Below are 10,992 nucleotides of genomic sequence, written 5' to 3'. Positions count from 1 at the left end.
CTCTGAATGCTCTAGGTCTCTAGTTTGATCCATCCATCCTCTGAATGCTCTAGGTCTCTAGTTTGATCCATCCATCCTCTGAATGCTCTAGGTCTCTAGTCTGATCCATCCATCCTCTGAATGCTCTAGGTCTCTAGTTTGATCCATCCATCCTCTGAATGCTCTAGGTCTCTAGTCTGATCCATCCATCCTCTGAATGCTCTAGGTCTCTAGTTTGATCCATCCATCCTCTTTCATGAGGCTGTGATTATCCTAGAGGTTAATTTGGGAGTTTATTTAGCCTTCTTCCCAACAAGCTAGTATGACATGGTTGGTACCGATGGACTCATCAGGTTTTTTCTAGTTTCATATGATACTAGTAGCTTTACTCTAGCTTTAAAACTGAACCTGCTAGAGCTCCTAAAAGACAGTAGAGTCGGTCGGGATCGCGGGTCTCAGAGGGTTAACTGACTGTAATCAAACTATTGTTATGTTTTGAAACTTTGGTTCGCTCAGTTTCAGCTGAAAGAGAGAGAGTGTAGTAGAGAGTAAAGTACATCTTCTGTCTAGAGCACATTTTCTCCGCTGGTACCTGAGGTGTGGCTTTTGGTATTCATACCAGCAGTTTTGCCTTCAGCGCATTCAAAGAGATCTTTACATTCTTTAAAAGATCTCAGACGACACGTTCTGAGAATGATGGAGGACGCTCATCTAAGAATAGAGAATCTCTCTCTCTCTCTCTCTCTCTCAACCATAGATTCCAGTCTGGTTGTTTAAATATAATCAGTTCAAGGGGGGAAGATGGACACAGGTTGTAATTAAATTAATTAAGGAGCTACAACACGAGAGGAGATACAAGTTAAACTGGCTTCTCCAGAGTCTCGGCTCTGTCAGACAAACAACACTCCCTCCTGAGAAATGCAGCTCATCACATCTAAAAGAGTGAAACTATGTGTCGGGGGGGAGGAAACACATGCAGGTGTTGAAAGACATTTGACACACGAGTTAACACTCGGTAACTTTAATTAGCAGATTAGCAGATCGGACTCCTCCTCGTTCTGTTTACTTAAAGAAGCAACGTGTTATACCACCTGCTCCAAAGAAAACGCTGCAACGCAGTCGAACTTTCAGAGGTTGTAGCGGCTCACTTTTAAAGCTAGAGTGAATATACTGGTATCATAGTAAACTATAAAACCTGATGAATCCATCGGTACCAACCATGTCAGACTAGCTGGTCATGAAGGAGGTTAAATAACGCTCCAAACTTACACTACATTTTGGTGAGGAAAAACTGTCATGTCCATTTTCAAAGGGGTCTCTTGACCTCTGACCTCCAGATCAGTGAATGTGTGAGGGGTGTTTGTCCGAAAAAATGTCCAATAAAAAGTCTGAAAAATGTCAGAAAAAAATGTCCAAGAAAGTCTGAAAAAACATCCACTGATATTGATTTTTGTTATCAGTCCTACTTGTATTAGTTATTAAAGCTGATGTGCATCTCTCTCTCTCTCTCTCTCTCTCTCTATATATAGATATATATAGATCTATATATATCTATATATATAGATCTATATATATATAGATATATAGATCTATATATATATGGATATATATATATAGATCTATATATATAGATATATAGATCTATATATATATGGATATATATATATAGATATATATACACACCATATATTTATTATTTTCTCTCATTATTTATTACATCTTCAGCTGTGCAATAATCTGGTTTATTCCGGCATTAACACTGCATTCATTTATACAAAACATTTAAAATAATATTCTTATTTATTTACACTATTCTTGCATTTATATTATTTACACTGTTGTTATATATATATTTCTTATTTATATGTTCTTAATATTTCTCTCTCTCTCTACACACACATATATATATATATATATTAACATATATTTATTATTTTGTACCCCTCTCATAATTTATTTTATCTTCAACTGTGCAACACTGAGTTAACAGTGCAATAATTTACTGCAATTATTTATACAGTTTACATTTAAAATAATATGTATTATTCATACTATTCTTGCATTTTTATTTATTTATGCATTTATATAATTTGCATAGATCCTATTTTTCTGCATTATTATTTGCACTGTTGTTATATATATTTATTATTTATTTATATGCTATTTTTAATCCTTTTTTTCCTTTCCTATTTGTCTTAACTCTTTTTTTAATTTTAATGTCCTGTTGGTTGTAAATTGGTCTTGGTGTTTTATTGTGTTGTTTTTATGTTTTTTATTTGTGTATTATTGTACAGCCCTTTGGTCAACTTTTATTCTTTTTAAATGTGCTTTATTGGATATTTTATTATTATTTCTATATTTTTTTTCTATAGATTTCTACTCACTGAGCTGTGACTACAGACTGCAGACTCAGACTGGGAGGGACCGGACTGGAATGTGGCCAAAACCTTTCTAGTTTAGTAGGTATTGGAATGCACCCCCTCCCCTCGACGGATGGCTGCTCCAGCCAATCAGAGCCCGAGCTGAGAGGACCTTGAGGCATCCTGCTCACCTGGACCAATCAGAGCAGCAGCTCAGAGAACTTTCCCTTTTATGGAGAAAGTGCGCAGCCCCGCGAAACAGCTGCGGTTTGGAGCACAGATACACCTGCTGAGGTACAGATATACACCTGACACACCCGAGACTCACCTGCACAGGTAAGAAGCACAGCTGCTCTTTCTCTCTGACAGGTTCATTTAGGTGAAACATCTCTGAACTGAACTGCTACAGGTGAGTTTTTATTAAAGGACACAGCAGCACTGAATCACTGCAGACAGGTAGATGATGACAGCATTTAGACGCTTTATTGCGTTAGAGATGCGTTTAGTTTAGTTTAATAATGGAAGGCAGTGTGAGGCATTTGATATGGCAATATATTATTGAATCTTTTAAAACAGCAGATTATAGTTTGAAATTAAGAACTTTACTTTTCAGTGTTTTACTCCCAAGATTGAACTTTCTGACAGAAGTCAAAATACTGCAGCATAAGTGGTATTTCTCTAACAAGGTATCAGCACACAAAGCTTTTAAAGAGCTAACTGTAATCTGGATGAAATACAATTTTTTTTTTTTTTTTATTAAATTATAAACTGAGGAGACACTGGAGGATAAAATAAATCAGTAATATTAACAGGAAACAGCAGCAGGTCTGATGGAAATGATCAATAACACAAATGCAAAAGGAGATTATCTCAATTAACTTTTTAAGGATAGTTTTATTGTGATTATATTGTTCTGATTAATTAAATTAATAAACTGTTTGCCTCAATGTGTGGAAGAGATCCTTCTTTTATGAGTAAAGCAAAATCAGGCTTGACTTAAAAATAGTTTTCCTAATTTTTTAAAAACAAAATAAAACCAATAAATACATAGATATACATTTATTTCATTATTTATTATTAAAATAATAAATCACACATCAGTAACTTATGGCGTCTCTGTGCAGATTTATGAAGTCTGAAGAAGAACATTAGTGCCAATAAATTGCACTTAAAGGGAGCTACAGTGTACAGACCTTCTTCTACCGGTCCAGCATCGGCCTACTTACAGTTTAGGATGTTGTTTGAGCTAAGTCAGACTATTCTGAAGTGCATTGTGAAATCTTTCTTTGTTGGGAATTTTAGTTGGAGTTGTGTAATTGTTTCAGATGTGTGTGAATGTCCTGAGGGAGGGCTGCACTTCCTGTTTGTTCTGCCCCAACTTGTTTTGAAACGTCCTGAAACGATGGGACTTAAAATGTCAGTTTATCATTTCGGACGATTTGAAGTGCCACGCCCGACAAACCACTGTCTTTCCAGTCAGGGCTGAAGGAGGGAAAAGACTTTTATAAGATGTTAGGGATGTACTGATCTATTCAATTTATTTCAATGTTTATATACCATGTACGTTACATACTGGAATTTTAATTCTTGTTTAAGTTTTGACCATTTTTGATGCTGCATTAAAAATGTTTACACTTGACTTGTAACTCCTGTTAATTTATTATTTTATTAACAAATACAATTTTAATTTTGCAACTTGGTAAAAATCTTCAAAATTAACAAAATTAGTATTTATTATTAAAGTAATAAATCGTACACCAGTAACTTAAAAAAATCCTCAACATTAACAGGAATTGTGTAAACATTTTTAATGTAGCAAAAAAGGTCAAACTTAAACTGGAATTAAAATTAAAGTGTATATAATATACATGGTATATTAACATTGAAATAAATTACTCAGTAGATTTTTTACCAAGTTACTGGTGTAAGATTTATTATTTTAATGATAAATAACAATTCTGTTAATTTTGAGGATTGTTTTTACCAAGTTACTTGTGTACAATTTTATTAGATAAATAATAAATAAAAACTCTTAATTTTAAAGATTTCTTTTTACCAAGATACTTGTGTATGATTTATTATTTTAATAATAAATAAAAAATCTGTTAATTGAGGATTTTTTACGAAGTTGCTGGTTACAATCTATTACTATTTAATTTAATTTGTATAAAATAGAAATAAATTTATATGTATTTGTTACATTTAGTTTTACGAAATTAAGAAAACAATGCTTAAGTCCAGCCTGATGTTTCCTTACACATAAAATAATGATCCCGGTCACTTCCACACTGCTTATTTCTGACACATTTTCTTAAAACGGTTAAAGCTTCTTATTATGCTTAAAAATTATTTCTTTTATCCACTATGCTGTTTTTGAGTATTTTGTATCGATACCAAAACTCATGGATCATTTATTAATTCAGTTTTCAGGTGATTAACTATAAAGAGTTTACTGAGACCACAGGAACTATTTATGGTGCATTATGGGAGAAAAATAAGCTTTAATGTAAATGTTTGCTTTCAGAAATGGAAGACGACGTTGCTGCCCTGGTTGTTGACAATGGCTCCGGCATGTGCAAGGCCGGTTTCGCCGGTGACGACGCCCCCCGCGCCGTCTTCCCCTCCATCGTCGGTCGCCCCAGACATCAGGTACCAACGCCAGCATGATGACGTTTAAAGTCTAACCCACCAGGTAAACGCAGTGTGACTGTAAAGGGGTGTTTGTATGCAGGGTGTGATGGTGGGAATGGGACAGAAGGACAGCTACGTGGGAGACGAAGCCCAGAGCAAGAGAGGCATCCTGACCCTGAAGTACCCCATCGAGCACGGCATCGTCACCAACTGGGACGACATGGAGAAGGTAAAGACATCTACGTCACGTTTACACACCTGGAGCTTACGTCAACATCTGTCGTCTGCACGGCGAAGCGTTGGAGGTCCAGACTGTCGTATTACTGTAGTTTGGACACCCGTCTGTGCTGCTGTTCAATCCAGAAAAAGAAAATGACGTAAAATTAGACATTTTCGTTCACTTGCCGATTTAATACAACAAATAAAATCGGTAAAATGTCCACAGAATGACTGAATACACCGCCATCTTTGTAGATCAGAGATGGGGAGGTTAATTAACCGTTTACCGACATTAAGAATTTTAGCTGATTAATGCTATGGGTTAAAAGAACTATTACATTTATTAAAAAGCTGAGCAAAATTCAGAGGAGCAGCTCGTCACTTAAAGGAGAAAAGCTAGTCCACCTTAACAGCCCACCTTAAGAGAGTCTGAGCCACTGTTGCAGGTGTGATGACTTGATTGCATTACTCATTACTGATTTTCCACATTTGTTTAGCTATTTATAGTTAGTTGGTTAAATAAATGCCTTTTACTATTTTAAAACCTTCAAATCCCGGACGAGCCCCCATTTGTGACAACCCGGCTCAAAGGTTGCAATAAAAATGGGAGACCAGGCCAGTTTTAAAAAAGGCTGTCAAACTAACCAGCTGTCCTGTCCTGCAGATCTGGCATCACACCTTCTACAACGAGCTCCGTGTTGCACCTGAGGAGCATCCAGTCCTGCTGACCGAAGCTCCACTCAACCCCAAGGCCAACAGGGAGAAGATGACACAGGTGTGTTCACGCTTTCTTTAAAACCAGTTGGAACGAGCTACAGGTATTTTTTTGTTTGGTCTTCAGCAGTGAACACCTGTTGTGTTTTCTCTTTGGTCCAGATCATGTTCGAGACCTTCAACTCTCCTGCCATGTATGTGGCCATCCAGGCCGTCCTGTCCCTGTACGCCTCCGGTCGTACCACAGGTGAGAACTCAAACACAAACATGTCTCTCTGGAACATCTTAAAACATCAAATGTCACAATTGGCTTTTGATGCAGACTTCCTGCTCAAAAAATTGACTCTTAAGATGTTGGGTTTTCTTTATCAAACAGTAGTTGGTTCAATTGGAGTAACATCTAGCGGCCATTAGCCTCTTTTACCCGACAGACCCAGTACTGGGTTCGGCTGAGCTGTGTGTTAAAACACTGCCTTTAAAAACGTTATAAAATGCAATGGCTATGCCTTCGGGAGCAATTTGGCGTTAAGTGTCTTGCTCAAGGACACATCGTCATGTGACCCGGAGCAGCCGGGGACCGAACCACAAACCTTCCGATTGGTGGACAACCTGCTCTACCCTCTGAGTCACAGCCGAACCACACCTTTCAGCACCATAGCAAGGAGGTTGGAGGAACTGCAGCCAGTGTTGAACCATGAACGGCTGCTGATCAAACTGACCAGAAGTGTTTTCTGTCTTGCAGGTATTGTGATGGATTCCGGTGACGGTGTCAGCCACACTGTGCCCATCTACGAGGGTTATGCTCTGCCTCACGCCATCATCCGTCTGGATCTGGCTGGCAGAGATCTGACCGACTATCTGATGAAGATCCTCACTGAGAGAGGCTACAGTTTCACCACCACTGGTACGAGTTTTACTCCCTTAAACAAACACTAAAGACACAATTTATGAATTCTTCTGAATATTTACGTCTTGTTTTTGTCCTTTTGTAACTCAAATATTTCAACTCTTGAACTCCAGCCGAGCGTGAGATCGTGCGCGACATTAAGGAGAAGTTATGCTACGTGGCTCTGGACTTCGAGCAGGAGATGCAGACGGCAGCTTCCTCTTCCTCTCTGGAGAAGAGCTACGAGCTTCCCGACGGACAGGTCATCACCATCGGCAACGAGCGGTTCCGCTGCCCAGAGACTCTGTTCCAGCCTTCATTCATCGGTAGGTAACAAGCGTCAACATGGACTCCATCGCTAGTGAAAATAAATTAAAACAAACTGACAATGCTGTGAAAACTCTACCCTTTACCACAATTTGTGCAGAATGCAGTTTGGTCTTGCCTTATCTCGCTCTGATATCGTTCTTGAGTTCTTGGTCAATCCAGGAGGATGATCCAACTTCAATTCTACTGTTCCTTGCGGTAAACCGTCAACATCAAGATTGAATAAGTCTCGTCAAACAGCAGCCAAATCTCACTAATTCTGATTTGAATCGTAAAATGTCTTAAAAAGCCTAAAGACTATTTTGACCAATCGCTCTTATAAAGATCTTGGACAGAGTTTCTGGGCACTTCTCAGTACGTGAAGGTTTTCCGCTGCCATCAGGGTGTCGTCATTGACGATTCTGGTCTGGTATGAGCTAGAAATCAACATTAAAGTTGAACTGAACACTAAATGAACTCTTGTTCCGTCCGTGTGTTCAGGAATGGAGTCGGCTGGCATCCACGAGACGACCTACAACAGCATCATGAAGTGCGACGTGGACATCCGTAAGGACCTGTACGCCAACACCGTGCTGTCCGGTGGCACCACCATGTTCCCCGGCATCGCTGACCGCATGCAGAAGGAGATCTCCGCCCTTGCCCCACCCACCATGAAAATCAAGGTAGTTATTTTTTTCACTCAGATTAATGGATGACTTCAATAATAGTTTTTTAGGAAAGGGTGCTGTAGACAAACCTTTTAGTCCTTCAGCCTGCAGGTCTAACTTCAAGGTGTTGTCTCCTGACTTGGTCTTTAACCTCTTTTACCTGACGAACCCGGTACCCAAACTTAATAAAATGCTGTGGTTGTCTTTATTTTATTTTTATTTTTTATTGATTTAATACTGTGCACAATGGTAGAATGTGATGATGCTCAGGGTAAATGTTATGGCCAAAGTCTCCATTGTGGTCACATAGCCTCCTGTAGTGGATATCGGTAGTATTTTAGAGCCAGATTCCCTTTCAAAAGGTAGAAAACCCATTTGGCACACTTTGGGTATCCAATTGGCCAAATGGAGAGTTGGCCTGGTCCTATCCTGACTAAAACCTTTATAGAATCTATGTGCTTTGTGTTATTTATATCTGCTTTGGCACAGCTGTAGTCAAGGAGTTGCTGAATGAATTCAGTGGCAGCTCTGTGCATGGCATCATTGCTATAATGCTGTTATCCACTGTCTGATCTAGAAAACATTTGAGTTGGGGATAAAAATGTAAATTTTTCCCTTTGGTTCATCACAGTTTACTCAGGCGTAGTTACTGACACTGGGGATGAATTCTCCGAAGTCTTACCTATCCATAGAGACCAAGATCATGCAGATAGACCTGCTAGTTGTGGAGCTATTACAGATTTATTTTGGGTATGTCTGTCTAGGCGAACAACACCTTCCAGCACCCTAGGGCTTAAGTGTTTTTACTGCCCCCCAGTGGACAAACTTTGTCATAAAGCTCAAATCTAAACAGGTTGTGGACGTTAGTAAAATGTCTCCTCCAAAATACAATTGGCAATTAAATCCTTTGAAGCATTTTGATGTCTATTTGAAGGCTAATTGGCAGTGACGTATAATAAAACCTGTGAAATATTTCTTCATGAAACTGGTAAATCTCAAATCCAGAAATACTGCATCACATCTTACCGTCTTACTGGATTTTTCTCTACTCTCCCCTCCAGATCATCGCTCCCCCAGAGAGGAAGTACTCCGTCTGGATCGGCGGCTCCATCCTGGCCTCCCTCTCCACTTTCCAGCAGATGTGGATCAGCAAGCAGGAGTATGACGAGTCCGGCCCCTCCATTGTCCACCGCAAGTGCTTCTAGAAAGCTCCACGTCTTCCTCCTCTGCCCCACATGCTTTTTAACTTTTCCATCCAACTAACTCGGACGGTCTCTGGTTCCTCTTGAGTGAACAGACTAAAAGATACGAAATGCCACACGAGATGAATCAAGAGACTGTTTACATTTTAATCTCTCAGCTCAGCAGATCCTCAACAACTCCTACAAACACCATTTCTGAACATGTTCCTCTAACTCTGCTCACAACTTTCACTCCTTCTGGTGATTAACTACTGATGATCAAAGAAAACAAACAGTATTATCACTGAACATCTCTTTCTACCCGTGTCTATCTACCTCTAACAACTGAATGCAATATTCAGCTTTTCTCCTCATCCGTTCTGTCGATTTTGACTCTTTCAGAATCGAGTTGTATCAATATTCAACAGGAGTGTTTCCTGATCAATAAAATGCCAACTGTTGACAACTTCTCTGATGTCGTCATTTGCTGCTTGAGTTTCACAAATTTTAAAATGTGTTTTGTGCATTTAAGTTCCAGAAAATGTTATTTCCTTATCACTATAGATGCTTTACATCAAAGTCTTTACACAAGGGACATGTCCCCCTCACTTCTACAGAGTTAAAAGCTTCTTACTGTGTAGCTGCCATTTACCTGATGAGAGGAGGTGATTCAAAATGTTGATTATGCTCATCTGGATCACTTTCAAGCATTTGTGCATTCACAACGATGAAGCTTGACATGCAACAGTGAGTTTCATCTCTCAAAGAGGCAACTGCCCTGCTGTCTGGTGGATATTTGTACCTGTAGTCAAGACACCGTACTTGGAAAAAGTCCTTCAGACTCCTAAAAAACAAAAGTCCGTAAAGGACAGAGCTCTTTATAAAGATTCATACACAATATTAAAGTGTGAAGTCTACTACGGTTTTGGATGTGCGTGACCACCTTACATTTTTTGTAAAACTAAATGATACAGAAAGATGTCACAAAGTACTGAATGTTATTTAAAGGCATAGTATGTTGAAATTTTCGGTTGCTGTTTTTAAACACACGACATTCAAAGTTGGCCCCTCCTCCACGGCTCCACGAGTGAGCGAGGGAGAGAGAGATCAGCGATTGTCGAGTAAGCTATAGATTGAATGAAGAGAGGGAGCGGCGTTAGTGAGAACAAAGCAGCGTATCAGAGGAATAACTGTTACGTTCTTAAGCACAAATAAATGCACCATTAACTCTGCACAACCCTGCAGGAAGGTGTTGAGTTGCTGGATTTTGAATGAATGCATTCGAAGGGCAGGCTTCATCATGTCTGCTGTGGCTCAGCGCTGCTCTCGGTCAAACTCAAACTGACGAACCGAGAGGCAGAGGAGCACATAACACCACACAACTCGTTCTCTGTGAAATATGGCCGCTTTGAACGCTGAAGGGGGACTTGTGCCTCGGTATCAGACGCCGAGGGCGTGACAAAGTTTGAGAACCTGAACGACCCGAACGAGCTGTACACCCGGGACGCTGTTATTGGCTGGGAGTTACACCCCCATGTGGGGCCCAGGAGCTCTTTGGTGACACCCAGAACAGTCCTGAACACAGCAAAATAAGAAGAAGAGGAAATACAGGCAGAAGGCAGGGTCTCTGTAGACGCACTCACTTCTAGTTGGTCATAAGTGATGATTGAGAGGGATTATTTTTGTATCAGTCTATACATTGTTTTTATGTAAATGACGGAAGTTAGAGCGTATGTATGATATGTAAATATTTGTACATAACTTGTAAATATCTTGTAAATAATGTACAGTACATACACTTTAACATCTTAAAACACTAAAGGAAACAGTAATGGCATAAATGCACTATATGTATATATAACTTACAGGTGAAGCTTTCCAAGGCACAAACAGAGGAAGGAAAGGATAAGATAGCTGCAGCTGCTAGACTGACCACATGTAATGAAACAACTGAAGCAGTTCCTGATTGGAATCTTTGACCTATGACCTGGTTGTGTCACATGACTAAAACAACCAATGAAAGCAATAGCAGAAAGTAAGCAAGAGAA

The 10,992-nt window shown here is 39.4% G+C and overlaps 2 protein-coding genes across 3 annotated transcripts in view; both read left to right on the top strand.

Annotated features, from left to right (window-relative positions):
* Positions 1-670, top strand: part of LOC141770163 (uncharacterized) — a gene marked incomplete at its 5' end in the record, with an annotated part of 6,263 nt that extends 5,593 nt beyond the window's left edge. The window contains one exon of the mRNA XM_074639822.1: positions 657-670. Within this exon, the coding sequence (XP_074495923.1) occupies positions 657-670 (14 nt within the window). The remainder of the gene's footprint in view (positions 1-656) is intronic.
* Positions 671-2,601: 1,931 nt separating this feature from the next.
* On the top strand, positions 2,602-9,410 carry LOC141770018 (actin, non-muscle 6.2). Of its 2 annotated transcripts, none has more exons than XM_074639602.1 (9): positions 2,602-2,675; positions 4,864-4,988; positions 5,071-5,199; positions 5,854-5,964; positions 6,066-6,150; positions 6,646-6,807; positions 6,924-7,115; positions 7,597-7,778; positions 8,825-9,410. In XM_074639602.1, exons 2-9 carry the CDS (start codon positions 4,866-4,868, stop codon positions 8,966-8,968), a joined length of 1,128 nt encoding a protein of 375 aa, XP_074495703.1. In that variant the 5' UTR covers positions 2,602-2,675; positions 4,864-4,865; the 3' UTR covers positions 8,969-9,410. The 2 variants fall into 2 exon arrangements, with proteins under 2 accessions (XP_074495703.1, XP_074495704.1); XM_074639603.1 differs by having other exon boundaries at positions 2,663-2,748.
* The last annotated feature ends 1,582 nt before the right edge of the window (positions 9,411-10,992 follow it).

The sequence above is a fragment of the Sebastes fasciatus genome, chromosome 6, assembly GCF_043250625.1.
Source record: "Sebastes fasciatus isolate fSebFas1 chromosome 6, fSebFas1.pri, whole genome shotgun sequence".
Classification (NCBI taxonomy): domain Eukaryota; kingdom Metazoa; phylum Chordata; class Actinopteri; order Perciformes; family Sebastidae; genus Sebastes; species Sebastes fasciatus.
Note: the sequence above shows the minus strand (reverse complement) of the source record. Positions and strands in the feature narration are given on the sequence as shown.